General features: G+C 36.4%; 3 protein-coding genes across 3 annotated transcripts; 1 reads left to right on the plus strand and 2 right to left on the minus strand.

The window, feature by feature from the left end:
* The first annotated feature begins 2,191 nt into the window (after positions 1 to 2,191).
* LOC116020781 (F-box protein At-B) lies at positions 2,192 to 5,041 on the plus strand. The gene is made up of 4 exons (XM_031261306.1): positions 2,192 to 2,454; positions 2,995 to 3,200; positions 3,315 to 3,402; positions 3,529 to 5,041. The coding sequence occupies exons 1-4, from the start codon at positions 2,248 to 2,250 to the stop codon at positions 4,888 to 4,890; spliced, it is 1,863 nt and encodes a 620-aa protein (XP_031117166.1). The 5' UTR covers positions 2,192 to 2,247; the 3' UTR covers positions 4,891 to 5,041.
* Positions 5,042 to 5,081: 40 nt separating this feature from the next.
* LOC116020782 (COP9 signalosome complex subunit 6a-like) lies at positions 5,082 to 8,123 on the minus strand. The gene is made up of 9 exons (XM_031261307.1): positions 7,699 to 8,123; positions 7,512 to 7,600; positions 6,917 to 7,010; positions 6,642 to 6,703; positions 6,470 to 6,548; positions 6,238 to 6,330; positions 5,961 to 6,061; positions 5,701 to 5,756; positions 5,082 to 5,483 (listed from the first exon to the last, which is right to left on the minus strand). Exons 1-9 carry the CDS (start codon positions 7,988 to 7,990, stop codon positions 5,402 to 5,404), a joined length of 948 nt encoding a protein of 315 aa, XP_031117167.1. The 5' UTR covers positions 7,991 to 8,123; the 3' UTR covers positions 5,082 to 5,401.
* A 6,577-nt stretch (positions 8,124 to 14,700) lies between these two features.
* Positions 14,701 to 16,023, minus strand: LOC116020568 (scarecrow-like protein 18). The gene has a single exon (XM_031261038.1). The coding sequence runs from the start codon at positions 16,021 to 16,023 to the stop codon at positions 14,701 to 14,703; it is 1,323 nt and encodes a 440-aa protein (XP_031116898.1).
* Positions 16,024 to 19,806: the final 3,783 nt, after the last annotated feature.

Consider the following 19,806-nt stretch of genomic DNA (forward strand, 5'->3'; position numbering starts at 1 on the left):
CTGTTGCCTCTCTTCTCTCTTTTTAATTTACTGCATTTAGAAAAATTTTTGGCTCGGGAACACATAATCAAATTTGACCCGCCAATCACACACATCCATGCAAACATGGAAGTTTGACTAAAGTGGCAAAGTTTCCATAAAAGCCAAAGAACATCCACTCATTTTTGCTTAATTCCGCTATTACATACGTTTTTCATTTTTACTTTGTGTTTTCTTTGGTAATATATTGGGATGGCAATTTCAATCCGCCCCGCGGATATCCACCCCGCATGGGTCGAGTTTTTTTGGGTGATAGTGGGTGGTGGATCGGGGGTGGGTCTTAAAAATTTAAACCCGCGGTGGGTCGGGTTGGATTCGGATTTTATATACAAAACCCACCTAGCACCCACCCGACCCACCATGTGTGCATACATATATATAATAGTAAAATAAGTAGTACTAGTATATAGTTAATTAATAAAAGTTTCAATAACTTTGGGTAACTTTTTACTATTTTTATATCTAAATTACTAAATTTATTTTTAAAAATTAACAATTTAGTTAGTATATTATAATATTTCTATTATTTTATGTTTTAGTATAACTAATGAATTTTGTTGTTTAATTATGTGTAAGTAATTTTGATATTATTTTTGAAAAAAATAATAAGTTGATAAATGGTGGGTACCCTTAGTGGGCACCCGCACTCGGTGGGGGTGGGGATGGATTCTAAAAAAGTCCATCCGATGCGGGTTGGGGGTGGGGGTGGGTGGAGAAAATGAAAGGTGGGTCGGGTGATGGATGTAGCCCTCCCCGATCCACACCCGACCCATTGCCATCCCTAGTAATATAGTTACTTATTATCCAATTTTAGTTTTTTTATTCTTATTAGTTGTTTGACTTGGCTAAATAACCAATATAAGTGTTTAATTAATTAGCTTTGTGTAACTGCGTATTGCTCTAAAAAGTTACTGTAAAATTAAAAAGATACTCAAAATAATTTTTTTTATCAATTTTTTGAGAAAATTATTGCTGGATCAAAATAATTTTAGTAAAAATAAAACTTGTGATCTTGAAGTAGGAGAGGTATGTTCCATTCACACCGAATTAGACGTATACATCATTATTAAGTGCAACGCGGGATTAGCAAAGTTACAAAAAGAGGAGCACTTATTCACTTAATTGCAGACCATTTATTTGGAACCATTTGGGGCAATATAATGTGTGGGGACCACAATTATTATAGTATAATAATAAAGAATATTTAGACAATTATTTATTATTAATATAATTTTGGTTAGAACAATTATGAATCCAACCCAATTATAAATAACGTAGGCATCCTAATTCCTAATTATATAACGTATTAACAGTACATTTATTAATTATTGAATACCAAACAAGGAAAAAGAATTGCCAAATATGAAAAAAAAAAAAAGAAAACAAAAAAAAAACAAAACTGGAGAGTAGAAAGATTAGCCAAATTTTGGCAGCATGCATGCAGGCCAACAGCGTTAGATTTTGTAGATTATATGTATGACGCGGTTAACTATAATAAACACATCCTTATCGCTATCATTTTCATTAACTGCTGACACCACATTCTTTTCTCGTCCTAATGTCTTCACATTTAATATAATTTTATGATAATTTTAATTCAACAAGTGGGTACCACCTTAAAGATAAAAAGAACATAGAAAAAAATGAGAGTGAAAACAACGTTGAACACCACTACAAAAAAGAATTAGTTCGATTGACTATGTATTTTATTTAAGAATATATATAGTCAGTGTGGACAATGTTTTATGCGTGGCAATGCGGTCACTCGCTATTAAGTATGCATAAATGCACCACAAAATTTTTAGAAATGCACCATTAAGTGTGGCCTAGTGTAGTGTATTTTTGTGTGTGTGGTCCATTGATGCATTTAATTGTAGTGCATTTCCAAACACTGTATGGTACATATACTCATACTTGATGGTGAACTTGAACGGGAAGCACGGTCTGTATTTGAACCAATATCAATATATATTTTTGAGTGTGTAAATTTGTGTTATGAATGGAGGAGGAATAAACATTCTGGACAGTGTGCGGGCCCACCAGCATTCTGGGTTCTTAATGGGCCTCCCTTGTTGGGCTATGGGCTCGTTTTAATGACAGTATCTAAGAAAAAAGTAGAAAACAAGGAAAGAAAAGAGTGAAGAGTGGAAGCGGCGGCATTTTGTGCAGCAGATTGGAGGAGAAAACGGGTTGATTTCATTTCATTTTATGGATTCGACCGGAAATAAGTTCCCCGGCGACGAAGGGAGTAGGGGCAGCTGGCATTGGTCGTTGGAGAGGCTGCCGGACAGTATAATCAACGAACTCCTGCTAAAGCTGGACTTGGAATCTCTCTGCACCGCAGCTTGTGTGTCCCGGACCCTCCGCTCCGCTGTCTCTCAAGTTCTTGCTTCTCGTTCCTCTCTCGATCTCTCTGTAAGCCTCTACTTCTCTCTTTAGGATCACTGGAATTCATTCAAGGTTGAATTTTTGGATTAAAGCTCGAATTTTGATCATTATCTGGCTTTGGAACTTGGAAATTCTTGTCTGTGCCTTCACTTACCTATCACTTTTCAAAATTTCATGGACTCTTAAGATATATGGTCTTTTTTTGCTTTGGGGAATGTCAATTGTCATTTGTCAATGTGTCATAAAGGTTGAATTTTGAATGATAATTGGCTTTTGAACTATACATTAGTACTTGGGAAAAATAATTGCAGTTGCCGTGTTAACAATGTTAAAGTTCAGGAATACAAAAAAAATTGTTTCCAAGGTGGCACAATATCTATTCCAAATTCTTGATAACATATCAACTTTCTAAGGTTGAGTTATCATTAACCTTCCTATTTAAGTTTGCATTCAGATGGAAACAAAAAAATAAACAAATAAAAAATGGAACGATTTATTTTCTTATTATAAACGTGATTTTGAACTGGGCTTTATATAAAGTTATTATACATATAAATGTCATGACAGGCATTTTATCCAGACTCCGAGACTTTGCAAAGTATTCTAGGTAGGCTCAAGGGGGTCAAGAGCTTAACCATTGATTGCCTTCGTGTGGATGATTTTTCTTTTATCAACGCCCTGGGAGCACAAATCCAGGAACTAAATTTGTTCAAGTGTTCCTCACGATCACATCATATTCTTGGCACAATTGGGCATAGGTGCCCAAACTTAAGGTGAACAACCACATGCTCTGTCACTTGTGTTTCTAGACAACTGAAGTATATCCACCACGTGTTTGGTGCTTTTCTTGTTGCTGGACTGAGTGTTTATGTTGTTTGTTGAACCAGGGTCCTTTTAATAGAAATTGCATGGCAGAGAATACCACAACTTATCAAGAGCCTAGTAGTAATGGTTAAAAACATTTCCTATCTGGAGGTAAAAACCTAATTACATTGCTGCCATTCACTTTTCTTTTCTTATTACTACGATGATCTGTCTTCAAGGTTATTCTTTTCATATACTGAGAGTTAGTACTAATGCACAATTGTTTCTTTCTTGCAGTCTCTATCCTTAAAAATTCATGGGACTGCAGTTGATGTCTATGATTTTCAACCTCTTTACCATTCTCTACCCACAACTCTCAAAACATTGAAGTTACTTCCAGTGCATGAAAAGCATTTTATCCATTCCATACTTAAGTTCAGAGATGACAGACACCTTTTGGTACCTGTACCCAGTTTTAGCAATCCTCTACACTCCCACGGCGCTTGCTTCAATTTGAGAAATTTGTCACTTGTGTTACATACTATTTCTGATGAACTTATGTTCTCTATTGTCGAGTCTCTTCCATGCTTGGTTGAACTGGATCTTGAAGACAGGCCATACTTGGAGCCACAGATGCCTGGTGACCTAAGCAATATCGGACTTCAGTCTCTTGGTGCCTTGCAATACCTGACCACCCTCTCAATTATACGTAGCAGAATAATCCTTCCTGTTTCATTTAAAAGAGTAAATGATTTGGGGATGTTTATTCTTGTTGAGAATTGCAGAGGCTTGGAATCAGTGAAACTTGGTGGGTTTTCTAAAGTTACTGATGCCGGTTTCTCATCAATTCTACATTCATGCCAGAAGTTGAAGAAATTTGAAGTTCGCAATGCATCACTTCTGTCAGACTTGGCCTTTCATGATATGCAGAAGGTTGCTAGTTCCCTTGTTGAGTTAAGGTTATTGTCATGTAATCTTCTAACAAGTGAAGCTCTCGAGGAACTGTCATCTTTTGCTAAATTGGAAGTGCTTGACATGTCTGGGTGCAGAAGTATTGCAAACCCCTGCCTTAGCTACATATCAAGCCTTAGTACACTCACAAATTTAACTTTAGCTGGTGCTGATATTAGTGACGATGGTCTGGCTATTTTTGGTAGAGGAAGCTCATCGGCGATGATTACACGTTTATGCCTTAAAGGTTGTAAGAGAATTTCTGAAAAGGGAATTCACAAGTTATTTCATGGCGAAGGGAAAATTGGCAACAAATTATTGTTTCTGGATATTAGCTACATGCCTGGAATATCTGATGCTGCAATTGCAACAGTTACTTCTGCTGCTAAAGCATTAACCGATCTATGTATGAGGTATTGCTTTTTTGTGACTAATGCTGCAGTGAAAATGTTAGCGTCAAGGGGAACATTGCATGATGGAAGTGCTCGACTTCGAAGACTTGATCTTTGTCACTGCTCAGGATTGTCAAATGATTTAATACACATTCTTGATAAGTCTTCATTCCCCGGTTTGCACTGGCTTGGCCTTGGTTCTACTGCCTTGAAGACTAGAAAAGACGACTTTGAAGTGATGTTCAGTATGCGGCCATGGCTAACAGTGTGTTTTGATGACTGTGAATTGGGATGCCATGATGGATGGATGGTTTAGGTTTGATGCCTCTATGGAATTGCCAAAAAGTGTGACATTTTTGTCTGTTGGCAGTAAAAGGGCCTAATTCATTCATTATTTTATGCAATTTTAGTAGCTTTGGATGTGTGGACTTATATTATATTAATAAATTAGTACATTTTTGTTAAAATGCATTACCCGCCTTTCACGAAAGACAACCCAAACAAATGTAAAGCAAGTAAAATCCAATTTGCAAACGTTTACAAAAGTTCCAAATGGCATTTTTTGCGGTTCATCGCAAAGGGAAGTACAATGTATGTATGGCATTTTGACAAGAGGGTTGGTAGTGCCTATGTAAGTAATCATGCATTCAAGTTACCATAAGGAGAAAAAGAAAGAGGATGAACGTAAAGCATAATATCTACTTTGTTTTCTACATTGTTCATATGCTTTGACCAAGGTACATACGCCTAAACTTCTTGGTGCTTTTACTCGAGAAAAAAATATCCAGGCTGGGATAGGGATAGATCATGCCAATACTCTTAGGTGCTCAAATAAAAGAAGTTCGTCCGCCTCTCCTGCTGTGCCTATCGTATGCAGTGTTGAATTTGTCGACCAGATCGTTCATTGTGCTGCCATCAAGGGAATTGAAGATATTAGCTATGCCAAATTGCCAACATGCAAAGGAAATAAGGGAGATTTCGGAAATAAGGGAGATTTAGTAAAATCCAATCATCAAGGCCTAAGCCTGTTTGTTAGCTCACTATGTCTGTCTGATTGACTGTTAAAATCAATCCAGTCATATTTTTGTTAGCCCATAAGATCTTTCAAAGAGTATAAGCACCATACCTTGAGCAGTTGGTGAACATTGCCAGGTAAGTCACTAATAAGGTATCATTATATTCCTGCTCCAAAAATGACAGGAAACAACAAAGTCAGAATCAGAACCAAAGTTATAACACTGGAACTAAGTGACAACTATTTCAATCTCTTTTTCTAGGTATGTCTGATACAAAAGTCCTCTCCCTTTCAATAAAAATTTCCACACAAGTAAACATAGAAAATGAAATCCCAGTAAATCAAATATTGAATTTCAGAAAAATTCTCACCATCAAGAAATCATCTTGGAATTTCTCTGACTCTATTGCTGGTAATCTTCTCAAGAGACTAGAGACCTGCCTTAGCAATGAATTCTCAGAAGGAATTTCACCTGCATTTGCAGTAGGAAAGCAATTACAACACACTCGGCCTTCATTGGCACCGGTTTCCAGTAAAACACAGGCAGGGTATTTCTACGGGGGAAGATAGTCTATTACCACCTCACATTGTTGCAAAGGCAAGGCATTTACAGTATAATTTGACCTTCCAATAAAATAAACTGGATACCTTTTTGCATAGCAAGAAGATAGTGGTGAAGCACTCTGATTCTACTATTTAGCATTTTGATAGCACTATGTATGCCGGTAAGATGAGCAGCCACTGTATTAAGAAAAAGTCATCCATAAGTGAAGCAGCCCCTACTTTCTATCACAAAAATGAAATCAGTTCGAAAAAAAAAAAAAAAAAAAAAAGACTTAAAAGTAACAATTATATTGTCCAAGAGTTGAATATAGCTCACATTGAGTAGCAGCAGAACCTCCATCCGAGGGTTTAAGATGTGCAACATGATCCACAGAAATTCGTTCAGCTTCAACCGTCTTAAAAGATACAAGAAAAAAACTATGACCACCAGCTCTGAACACATCTTGATAACATGATGAAAGATATGGGGTAAACAAAGAGCAACTCACCTCAATAGTGTAGCTTGCATGGACAAAAATAAGCTGTGGGATCCCATCAATCACATGCAGCTCTTCAATGACAATAAACATTTCAGTAGAAAATAATATTAAACCATAAGCTTCTAAAAAATACAGAACATGTTTTTTTTTTATTGAAATAGAACTTTAAAGTTCCATTTTATATCTAAAGCATTTGGTTTGACAAGTTGTAAAGATAGAAGAAATCAAGAAAGGCATTGCACATCTAGATAGAAAACTTAAGAAGAAGAAGAAGAAGCACATACCACTTTCATATATAGTGACAGGCAAATCCTTCTGTGCATGATTGATAGAGGGGTTAAGAAGAACATATACTGGGCTTTCATTGATATCCATCAGCTGTGTTAATAGAATATTTGTTAATATGACTTAACATAAAATGCTGAAGTTAGAAATTTTACATTCCTAGTTCCTAGGATACAAGTTAAAATGAGAGTATCTCCATCATCTGTGAGACTGACACAATTCCATTAATATTTGCATAGGGGGGTTCTTTACATTGTTTAAGCTCAGTGAGTATATCCTAAATGCACCCATGTTAAGCAAAAATGTCAGAAAATCCATATTCTGTAAATCTAATTGCTGCTACTCCTTTTTCTAGCACTCTGTAAATAATTTTATATTCTGGAATTAAAGAGCTGTGTGTGAGTTTCACTAAACTGCCCAAGGATCCATTGTATGCCAATTAAGGTACAGTATACAAAACATAGTTATCCCTTACAAGTTAAAAGATGCAGGACTTAAAACTCAACCAATGAATAACAAAAATCAAATCAAAACTTGAGAATTCAAGTTAACATAGACTAACAGAAGTTATTATAGGTATGACAGAAAACTCACAGCTTTGTGAATGTGCATATCTGATTCCTGCGCGTCACTCCCAGTTGAGTACCATCCCAGTATGTAAAAGTTGGGAAACACCTTCTTATCTGCTCGAGATTAAAAATATTCAATTCAGCAGGGAAAAAATACACACTCAATCAACCAATTACGGAGAAGGATAATAAAAAAAAATTGTTAAACTAACAAAGCTCTTGTTTCTTCTCGAGGAAGCCACGGTCGAGCGAGTGAGTAACGGGATCATAGAGAAGCTCGAAGCTGTTGAAGATCTCAACGGTGCGGCCTCGCTGAACGCCGATGACGCATCCGAAAACCCTAGGGGGAGCGGCGGCGGGGGAGGAGGGGTCGGCGCCGTTGGGGGCGGAGTGGGGAGGTGGAGGTTGGGACTGGGACTTGACCCGGGTGTAGTGATCCGAAATGTTGAGTATAACTAGCGGGTGGAGTTTGAAGGTTAAGCCGCTGCTCGACGATGAAGCCATTGTTTCTCGGTGTCGTTCTCGATCGATTCACAGAAATCCAGTTTGGAGAGAAGAAAGGCTTTTGCTTTCACCTTCTTCCCCGTGCTTCTGAACCAACTTTTCTTACAGTCTGGCCCAATTCTTCTTAAAGCCCTAAGATCTCCTTCCACTTATTGCTATTTCTTCACTTTTAAGTTTTATCTCCCCAAAAAAACTCCCCTTTAATAAATTAATTCCTAAGAAAATTCTACTTGTCTCCAATGTTTTTTTTTTTTTTTTTTTTTTACAACCAACAAAATGAACTCCATTAAATGAAACGATCAATACAAGCAGGAATAGAAAAATGCCAAATAGATGGATCAAACTGAAAACGAGTAGCCCTAGCTAACACATAGGCATTCTTATTCGCTAATCTAGATATAAACTTGAAAGACACTATTTCAAAGTGTCGACGAAACTCACGGCAATCCTTGATAACACAACCTATAAATGAGAGATCCGGTAGAGTGTCATTGAGTAAATTGCAAACCATCTAACAGTCTGCATAAATCAAAACTTTCTAATGGCCTTGCTCTTTAACCCATGATAGGGCCTCCTTTATCGCCACCGCCTCCGCAAGATGAGCATCAAGTAAGCATCTAAATGTCCATTTTTAGCAGCGATAACCAACTAAAATTCTATAATGTAAACTAGTCAAATGGTCATAATTATTATAAATAATTTTTTTTATAAATAGTTAAAGTAAATTATTATTTTTATGTATAAAATGTCATTATCCCTTTTTTTCTATTTATAATAAATGACATGTTTATTATTTGTATATTTTTTTCATGATACTTGGTATGTTTGAAGCATCATTTTAAATTATTACTTTAATTATATGGCGATGAGATAACTTATGTGTATGAAAACAAAGGTCTCTCTATCTTCGTCATCATAGGGAAACGGAAATGTCTTTATATGTCTATATGGGATCAGAGGTATTGATAGTTACTATATATATATTTTATATAACAAAAAATTAAAATTGAAAGTAGTCATAGCGATTACCTTCATCCCCTCCTTTGTCTCCAGATAGAGATCATTGGTTATTATATGAGAAATTTTATTTATTAAAATTCATACAATCAAAATAATTTGATATTACTTTGTAAAGAATTATGCATATATATTTTTTTAAAAATCATTTAGTGACACACATAACTTCAAGCTACAACACTAGAGCAATATAATTTTGTAATTACCTCAACTTTTTTGAGTTGGAACCTTGGACTTAAGACTTTTTTTTTTTTTTTTGGAATGTGACCACCAATAAATCATATCAGCATAACTGCATAACAAATTAAAATGGCTCGGGATGAATTTAAGAGTCTTTGTATGAGTGGTATGTAAGAAGAGTGGCACAAGAGCTTGTTAGGAGAGCAACAACAGTAGTTGTTTTTGTTTTTTTTTTTACTGGATTTTGCATGTATGATAAGAAAAGATAAAAGAGGAGAGATCCCGATTATTTTTCACGCGTCCAGCTGGCGTATGCAGTGCACACATCATGCTTGGTGCCACTCAATATCTTTCACGTGCATTTTGCACGTTTATTTCTCAAATTCTGTCAAGACGTGGGGTCCATAAAAAACTTAAATTTACAGTATAAAAAAAACTATATAAAAAAAAATTTAATGTTTCCATTTGTTCAGAAACTAGTACATGATTTTCTAACCCTTCGAAAGTTTATAAATGGGATTGTTTTTATCAATAATTAAAAGTTTGATTTCTTAAGAAAGACATCAAATAAAATTGAAACAATAAAAAATAAATGGTACATGTGAAAGGATATGTGTGACATACGAGAAATGCAAAATAGATATATATGCACCAAAATAATAGGGAGTAAGTAAAAATGGTGATAAGATGTGGTTGTAGCTAGCATGCACGTTTTACTTATACCGCACGCTTCCTTCCACCAAAACCCTGGTTTTGTCCCTATATATGCATTACGTACCATGCACCTATACCCCTCACCTTGCTACATACTACACATTACATCTCTCCTTCCCCTGACCTAGTTTTTTGTTTTTTGTTTTTTTTTTTAAATAATTATATATTGAAACACTTGTTAGATACAAAATGTTATATTTAAAGATGTATAAAAGGAAGGAAAAATATTTGATAAAGGAATTGATGCTAAGGGTTGTGCATGCGAAGTTTGCATTCGTTACTTAAAAGTGTGCATTAGTGAGGTGTTTGATTGACATGAATTGGGATTCGATGCCAATATAATTTAATGAAATAAGAAATTATATTGTTTAGTTTGAGCGAATTGCAATTAAGAGCTCAATGAGTTGCAATTCATAGGCCCCCATTTAAATTGCAAAAACCTAATTGAAGAAGCTGCTTTGAGCAATTTTTTTAAATTTTAATTTAACGTTTTGATATAATAAGCTGTTACAAAAAGAATAATTAATCCAACACTTATATGAGTTGTTTAACCAAGTCAAACAGATAACAGTGATTAAACAAGTCAAAATTACTTGATAAGTTAATTATATTACTAAATCTGGCCAAAGCGTTACCTTTGTCATCATATCAATCATCCGATCCTCTCTATCTTCACAAATACATGCAAATAGTAATAACTATATATTCCATCAAGATTCCTTAGCTTGCCCATCATCCTCCTATGTTTGGTTTCATGTTCGACAACTTTCTCTCATCTTTCTATTCCTTTCCATCCTTCTGTAAAGTCACGAAGGTCATATATAGTTGACAACATAATGAATACAACAAAACTATACTACAAACTCTATCTATATCAACCATGCATCCGCAAAACTAATTAAAGAGTACTAAAATATAACAATATTTTTTGAGTGACAACAAAAAGTCAAAAACTCACAAGTCATTATATAAGGGTGTGCACTAGGTAAACCTTACAAAACTAAAGAAAATATATAACAATTTTCATTATCTTTGGAGCATATATGGTGCCACGACAAAATGAAGGCTAACCCATAGATGACAAATAGGCGCTTGTGGTGATATTCTTACTTAAATAAGAGTGTATATAGTAATTTTTTTTTTTACAATGCAATATTTAATGATTTTTTTTTTAAAATTTAAATGGCATATGTTTGTTTTGTTAAATTTAAAATGAGGGTTTTTAGGGACAACAAGGAAAGAGAAAATGAGACAGTGAAAAAAAAAAGTATATTAAAAAAAAAAACTAAAAAGATCATTATTTTACTCACCTAGATGACGCGTGCAGTACAAGCGCCATATATATGATGGGTTCAACGCAGTGAAAAGCTTTTCATGTGCAATTTGCGCGTTTCTTTCTCTCATTTTCCAATCAATGGGTCCCACAAAGAACCTCAATTTGCAGGAGAAAGATTTAAAAAAAGAAAAAAAATTCCTCCCCATTTATTCAAAAACTTCTCCCAAAATTTTCATAACTACTTCTCTAAAATGTACAAATGATGATGATGCTCTTATTACTTAATTTTATTGTTCACTAATTCTAAGTCTAAAATTTAATTAATTATTAATAGTAAGGGTTTTGTTTATTGGGGGGTGTGGTTGGACCAATCTTTTCAAATATCACTTCAATGAATGATTGATGTAGATGCATATATGTGTATATATATTCATGTCTTTCAACAAATATCATTTCCCTATTACCTGCCATGGCTTGTGTGATGGCATATGAATTATCACCATACCCTGTGTCGTCTTCAAAAGACTGTACTGTGCATCAGAAACACATATTTTCCATACTAATTCTAAGCAATCATTGATTAGATTGCTTTGGTTTATATATATATTTTTTCAAAATATAAATAATATAGTTCATTATCATTTTTTACCTTAACTTTTTATTTTGTTTTTTTACTAATGTGACATACACGTGTTGATTGATAAAATGAGCAATAGTTTTTTTTTTTTTAAAGCATTTTCCGATCCACTATTTCACCACAGGTAACTTTGAGGAGTGGTGATAGTACAGTGACAATGTGAGATGTCTTGTGTGTGTGTGTGTATATTGATATAGTTGTGTATGTATAGTTACTGATTTGAGCAGTTGTTGATGGAAGGATGTGAATGGAGTAGGCAAGTAAGGAAGATGCCAGGCCAGTCTTACAGCTGTTTAGATTGCAAGAAGGATATTCTTTGTTGTGTTAGATGCACCCAATTATCAAAATTAAATTTCAATATCAATAGAGAAGGAAATAGTGCAGCAGATTGACTTGCACCCATTTACTCAGCATGTAATTTTCATTCATTTTTGCTGAAAAAAAAAAAAACATCTCATCTGATCTATTCCTTTATACGAAACCCTAAAGCTAGCATAGACATATATGTGTGCAGCTGCCACAATGTATAATATTTTCTTAAAAGCTTTTGATTTACGAAAATATTCGTTGGCACATGTATGTATAATCTGGATAAAATCTGCCTTATGATCATGCTCGATAAAGGATCACAAGCGGATAAACTATCATAGGTTACCATATATACTAACCAGCTCATCAAATCGAAAAGCTTACTAAGTTAATAAATTACCTCAGCTCAAACCCCCCCTCCCCCACACATATATATATATATATATAGAGAGAGAAACACATTATAATATTATTAATCCTGAGGAAACAAAAACATAATGTGAGGAGGAATTGAAGCACCATTCTTGGACTACCCACCTTTGCCCCTAAGATTCCTTTCATAATAACCACCCTCCATCTCTTCCATATGCTCATCCATATATTAGGTCAAACATATATAATTACACACACAATGACACAAATAGTTCAAAGAATCCAAGAAACTAATCATCCCCATCCACTTTCAATTTTAAAACATTCAACTGCTACAGGAACCAAGTTTACCGATGTATACTCTCAAATAGTGATTACAAGATTTGTTCGAAAAAACAACTCTACAATGTATAAGAAATGGAAAGAAACAAACCCTTATGATGCACAGTAGACAGCGGTGTTGCGTGGACGGGCGTCAAAAGGAAAAACAACATACGTACGTGTATCTATATATATATATATATATATATATATATGGATGTGCAGCAAGCAGATCAGAGCAGCTGAGATGGAGCTGGCTAAGCTAGTAACATCTAATCAAATGTCACACACCTCTACTAACCCTACTCCCAATCCTCCATCTCCCTAGCTACCTATCATCTGTTGCATGCGTCATTCACGCGTATATCTAATCCACTTTCAAATGTATACTATAGGCCGGTCGGCAGCTCTCTAGCTCGGTTGGAAAGATATGTATGTTCATCTGTTTGTTTCACACACAAACTGGATGGATCTTGTTTAAGCTGATCAGATCGAGGTTTTAGGACTGACAGATCGAATTTACTATGATTACTGTCAAATTAAACTTCATTCTTGTTTATCCATCCCTTGATAACAGAAAAACCTAGCTAAAGGGATCATTTGAGGTTAGACTACATACGTACGTGTAATATTTTTGTTTTTAATTATGGGGATAAAAAAGAAATGGAGAGTTGCAGTGTGGTCCAATATATATAATGGAAGCTGGGGAAAAACCACAAGACACGAGAGAGATCCGTTGTGGGATGGCAGTGCTAAGTGGGCAGCAAAAAAAGGGGTATTTTGACAACTTTGATGGTTTTGCTGAGGGGACAAAACGCAGGAATTAGGGCAATAAATGCTGCTATTTATTCCGTTTTTAAGACAACCAACATTTGTACACGGGGGATCGCATCTCATCTCATCTCATCGCATCGCATCTACTGCGGAAAACAAGAATCTTAATTCTCGATGGATGCCCGCCCCGGCCTCCATCTCCACTTATTATTCCTTTCCCATTTCCATGCATTATATCATCCCATCCATTATCTTACTATACACTACATTTCTTCCCAATGCCAAATTCTATTCTATGACCCAATCACTATATATCATATCGATCATACCTACATTAGTATCATCTTTTTGTTTTTAAACAAATCTTACCATATATATGATAGATACGGCTTATGTTGAATGGATGTGAGATACCATTCTGTCCAATGGGTACTATAAATTAAACTTCCTAATATATAATATGGGACTTGGTTTCCACTAACATTAACAAAAAGTGTTAGTTAAATATATGACAACAAATCCCATGAAAAGCTAAGTTAAATTAGGTATGATAAGACTCATGATCAGTTTAATTTGAGCTGACAAGTGACAATGCAATGCAAATTGGTGCCCAATAATCAATATAATGAGCACGTACTTTTAATTATAATAATATAAAATACATATATACCAACAAATCTAGATGAGCCAATAGGCACATACCAATATTGTTTTGCTGGTGATTAAGGTTTGGATGGACTTAATAAGAATCTTTAATATAAAAATTAACAACAATTAACGTACAGATAAATAATCACAAATAGCCAGGCCAGCTTATACTGGGCTAATTAAGTGCGGATTTACTACATATTAGGCAACTTCAAATTTAAAAAAACATTCACCTTAAAAAAAAACTGATTGATCGAGATTCGGAAGAATTGAGGTTAATGGTCGGCGGCGGGGTGATATGATCGGCGCGCTCTATCATCCGTTACGTTGTTCTAGCTACCTAGCTTCATGCAGGATTTGGTGATGCAGGCCGGAAAGCTAGTTAGGGTTAGGGTTTTCATTATAATAATAATGAAAGAACTTAGGAGGGAGGGAGGGAGCTGAGGATTATGATATGAGTAATCAGTGCCAAGAAGATACAGAGAAAAGTGGATGGTTTTGCCAGCCGAGGAAGAAAGAATCGGCGATGACACGGAGCTGGTAACCTTCTGAAGGGTAATGGAGTCTGAGAAGAAGTTTTGCCTGCGACAGAGCAAAAGGGCTTAAACCGATATTGCTAAAACCGGTGCTCCTCAACAACATCTCCCATGTTCGGAATTTCTCGTGCCGCTCTTTCCTCTTCTCTCCCTCCGCCGCCACAATGTCCACAATCTCTCTCCCGAACCAGACTTGCTCCACCGCCACCCTCTCCCGGCTGCTGGGCGGCAGCGTCGCTTCCAGGGAGTCGAACACCACGGCGTAGTGATCCAGCGCCTCCACGAACCGCTGGAGGAAGCAAGAGCTGTTGTGGCTCGCTTCCCTTTCCGCCACGGTGACCACCCTGGGCCTCATGCTTTTGATTCTGTGAAGAAAACGGTTGAGCTTCTCGCGATTCTTCAGGAGTCTGTGGAGATAAAGCACGCAGTTCACGGCTAGGGTTTCGTCCGGGAGTAGAACGACGGAGGATAGAGGAGGGTCGACGTCTTCGTCATCTTCGTTGTTGCTGAGGAGTAGAGGGTGAAATTGGAATCTCAACCCTAAGGAGTGAGCGAATTTGGCGAGACGGTCGCCGGTTCTCCGTAGAATATCCAGGTCATTTCCGGTGCCGGTGATCCGGAGCGTCGGGGGAGGGTAGCGATCCGCTAGGGCTTGCATTAAGGGCGGCCACTGAACGCCGTGCATGACGTCGAAGTCAAGGATGTGAACGGCATTTCGTTGACCGTCGTCGATCGCTTCCAGGATCGCCTGATTCGCGGTGAGATGAGTAAACCTTATGAACGGCGTGATTTGATTGAGAGACAAATAGGAGGACTGAACAAGCCCCGGTTGTTCAACACTAGCTATCTGAGCCTCAGGAAACGGCAGCGGAGTTGCGGCGGAGGCGGAGGCGGAGATGCTCTGGTGGAGGCGGAGAGAAAGGGCGCGAGTGAACTGATGCGCCAATCTCTCACTGGAATCGCCAAAAGGAGAAGTATTAGAAGCCAAAAACGAGATGAGACGGTGAGCGGCGGAGAAATCAGATCTCGAGATTAACTCAGCGCAGCTGATTAGGAATTGCCGCATTTGAATCGCCGGAGGAGATGAAGAAGAAGCGAAGACAGTCCTCCGGCGTTGAATCTGGTGGAACTGAAACGGCGGCAACGGAGCCACCACCGATGAAGGCGGGTCATTATTATTATGATTATTAGTAGTATCCTGTTCGTCGTGGGATCTGGAAGAGGATGAAGAACCAAATGAGCCTAACATATCTATACTAGAATATATAGATTCTATGGCCGCCGGCCTAACCAATCACCCCTACCAAATGAGGTAAAGTTGCAGTAACTTAACACCACTACTCACTCCACTCAATCTAAGCACCACCAAGAAGCTAGCCCGCCACACCAGATACCTAAGCTACATACACATACATTAATAAAGCCCCCAAAGATGGATCCAAATTAAAACACAAAGTTTATCATTTTTTGTAGCTATGACGACGATGAGATGATATGATGATTATGGTAGAGAGAGGGCGGAAACCCTTGGCGGTGTGGAAACGCCGGACACAGTACAAAAAACTAGGGATTCTAAACTCCATCACCCACAAAAGGGGATATTTTATATTTATTTATTGCACCCTCCACAAGTTTTTCCTTAATTTGTTTTTTTTTTTCTTTCATTTAATTAGCTGCTCCTAAGTGCTAAACTAAACACATGTTGTCAATCGATGTTATATATTACATCATGACTAGCTTTGATCATATTATCTTCAGTTGGATTAAGAGATCAGTGAATCTGGTGGCCCGCACGCTAACAGGGACAGCAGGCAAGCTCTCAATCTGACGATTCTGATTTTTAGGATTTCATCCATTCATTCATTCACTACTCTCTCGTTCAATTTAATTGAAATTTGGCTTTGGTTTTTTCAAAAAAAAAAACACACACACAGACACTTATGTATATATACACAGACCTATACACCTATTATTGGTATACTTGGTGCATTGAGTACTATTGGAACAAGATTGACAATACATATATAATATTCAATATCATTTAAATAAAGTTATATATGTTATTATATATAGTTGATAGTTGAGCAATATCTTAAAATGATAAAGATCGAGTTGAAGGTTAAAGCTAGATATATATGGGTTATGTTCCTATTTGAAGAAATGGCATCATCTTCATAGCCATAGTGTGCGGGAAGGGTAAAGGAATTAAAGATAGCTACTAATATACACATGCATATATATATATATATATATAGTGAAAAAAACATATGTTTTGGTCAAGGACGACGACACTACGTTACGTTACGTTGCTAATATTCCTATAGTGGGATTTGCGATAATGACAATACACCATGTAGCAGTAGTAGGCAGCTGGTACGTTACCATGCAACTCTTGACTCTTGAGACCTTAATTAGTCGTCCGCATCATATCGCACGTACAGGCCAGGGTATATATGTGTGTTTTGGATCAGGCCAGGTATTCACCTCAGAATCCTGGCTATACTATAACCGCCAGGTATATATGTGTCTAAGCTCACTTATCTAACGTTAAATATATATAACTGATCGAGGGTAGACACCTCGAAAATCATGTTTTATTATTTCTTTTCAAAAGTTACAAAAATGTTTAAAAATGTGTATAACATCTCCTCTAAAAGTGTCGGGTGCATTCTGAGTGAGGTCACCTTAACTGAAAAAGAACCTCAACGAAATAAATCAGTTTAATTAGATTGTGGTAGCTAATGGTTCAAATTAAGAAGGTCAATAAACTACACACAAATTAAAGAGTAATGTATATGTTTTGATATATTGTAATTAAATAGAATTGAAAATGGATATTTGAGGTGGTAATGTAAGTTGGATAACGTTAAAAGGAGAAAACATGGGAGGTTGTGTTGATATATATATCGGCCACATGTACAATAATAGCAGCAATGATATAGGATGAACACGCAAAGCCTTAAATGTTTGGGGGGAAAGTAACATGCTATGTTACAGCACACACAGACCCCTAAATGAATTAAAACTTCTTTTTTTTTTGCTGTCACCGAAATTTCTCGAATCTCCCTGGCTCTGATCTTGTGGAAGATTTTGAATTTTGTTTTAATTTGTAACATTATATTATATATATATGGATAGGATGCATTTGGTTTGTGTTACGTAGGTAGGTAGCTTACGTTGTTTATTGTCTTTTTGTCATTAAATTGTGGGATTCCATTGTTGTTGTTCTTCTTCTTCTAGTTCTGATCTGGCATTACAATTCTATTCATATATGGTCCCATCCACCCCTTTGTGAGTAAAGTAGGACTTTTAGGACTAGGAAATAAGACCTACCTCATTTCACTTTCCCCGGCCACTACTACATTCCAAAACCTTCCCTGTTTATTCCTCTTCTTCATTTCCATTATTCCATCTACCACTTCACTCATATCATCGGTTTCACATCAATTTTACAATTAAAAAATGATAATTTAACTTGAATTGAGGAATTCTCGCAGTTATTAATTAAGGGTGTGTTTGGAAGCCCGGAAAATGACTTCTGGAAGTCATTTTCCGGAGTGTTGGTGTTTAGCTACCATTGGAAAACCCAGTCAACGAAAATCAATTTCCGTTGACTGGGGAAAATCACCACAAAAGGGCTTGGGCGGAAGTCATTTTCCGCCCTTCGCTCCCTTTATGTTTACGCATGGTTTCCGCCGGGAACCAATAATGCTCTGGTTCCGGCGGTGAACCAGAGCTGCTCTGGTTCACCGTCGGAAACCAGAGATGGATCTGGTCCGGCCAGAGCAGTGCTCTGGTTTCCAGAGCACTGCTCTGGCTGCTGCGGAAACCAGAGCACTCCGGCGGGAAACCAGAGCAGTCCTCTGGTTTCCGGCGGAACCCAGATTTGGTTTCCGCCGGAAACCGACGGGGGAGTTTAGTTTAGTTTTTTTTTAATAATAATAATAATAATAATAAATATTTATAATTTATAATTAAAATATATTATTTTAATAATATTATAAATATTTTAATATTTTAAATAAAATAAAAAAAACATATAATTATAAAATTCTATTCATTTTCCAGAAAATGAACCAAACACACAAAAACAATTTTCCATAATACATCCAAACACCGGAAATGAACATATTTTCTGGAAAATAACTCATTTTCCAGAAAACATTTTTCAGAAGTCATTTTCCTACTTTCCAAACACACCCTAGACTGATTTTTAAGAATGTTCTGTACATGGTGTTTCCTTAGGGCAGGCATTTCCGGCCACCTTCGCAAGAACAATGTGTGGAGTGTATATATGTGTGTGTGTGTGTTAATTAGAGTAGTTGGGATCGGATTCCATGCATGCACAGATGAACAAGATATATACTACTACATTGGTGATGAGATGGCATATATATATATATATATATATATCCATGTTTGATGCCTACACATCACGAGAAGACAAATGGGAATGTTGGTAGACCCAAAGGGTAAACAGAGGTTCTGCGGGGCATGCCTCAATTTCTATTAGCTTAGTCATCCCAATACGTAATACTATATATATTGTTGAGAAAAATTGTAATCAAGAAATCAATAACAATTTGTCTCAAAAAAAAAAAAAAAAAGAAATCAATAACAAACATAAAAATGAATGAATATAAAATTTACATGGCAAAATTGTGAATATACATGAATGAATGAATATATATATATATATAAGACACACACACATAGGGTCAGGTTCCTATGTGGACAGGTGCAGCCATGCGGTCACTCACCTTTAGATATGAATAAATACACTACAAAGTATTTGAAAATGCATCATTAGGTGTGGTGCATTTGTACATTTCATTCCGGTGCATTTCTGAACACTGCGTGGTGCATTAATGCATACCTAATGATGCAATCCACACCGACCGTACAGAAAATCATGTCCCCATTTGAACCTGTGGTAGTATATATATATATATATCATTCACCTTTATTTTGATTCTGCACCCGATCAAGTTTTTTATTTATGTCCAATTTTGGTAGATACTCAAGTCCAATG

Source organism: Ipomoea triloba, chromosome 5, assembly GCF_003576645.1.
Source record: "Ipomoea triloba cultivar NCNSP0323 chromosome 5, ASM357664v1".
Lineage (NCBI taxonomy): Eukaryota > Viridiplantae > Streptophyta > Magnoliopsida > Solanales > Convolvulaceae > Ipomoea > Ipomoea triloba.

What these genes read in the sequence shown, in the direction of transcription:
- LOC116020781 (XM_031261306.1), top strand. Translation starts at nt 2,248, where the DNA reads ATGGATTCGACCGGAAATAAGTTCCCCGGCGACGAAGGGAGTAGGGGC. An exon ending in CATAGGTGCCCAAACTTAAG is followed by an intron (nt 3,201 to 3,314) that starts GTGAACAACCAC and finishes TTGTTGAACCAG; the next exon opens with GGTCCTTTTAATAGAAATTG. An exon ending in AAAACATTTCCTATCTGGAG is followed by an intron (nt 3,403 to 3,528) that starts GTAAAAACCTAA and finishes TCTTTCTTGCAG; the next exon opens with TCTCTATCCTTAAAAATTCA.
- LOC116020782 (XM_031261307.1), bottom strand. Translation starts at nt 7,990, where the DNA reads ATGGCTTCATCGTCGAGCAGCGGCTTAACCTTCAAACTCCACCCGCTA. An exon ending in TCTTCTTGCTATGCAAAAAG is followed by an intron (nt 6,062 to 6,237) that starts GTATCCAGTTTA and finishes CTGCAAATGCAG; the next exon opens with GTGAAATTCCTTCTGAGAAT. An exon ending in ATGTTCACCAACTGCTCAAG is followed by an intron (nt 5,484 to 5,700) that starts GTATGGTGCTTA and finishes CCTTGATGGCAG; the next exon opens with CACAATGAACGATCTGGTCG.
- LOC116020568 (XM_031261038.1), bottom strand. Translation starts at nt 16,023, where the DNA reads ATGTTAGGCTCATTTGGTTCTTCATCCTCTTCCAGATCCCACGACGAA.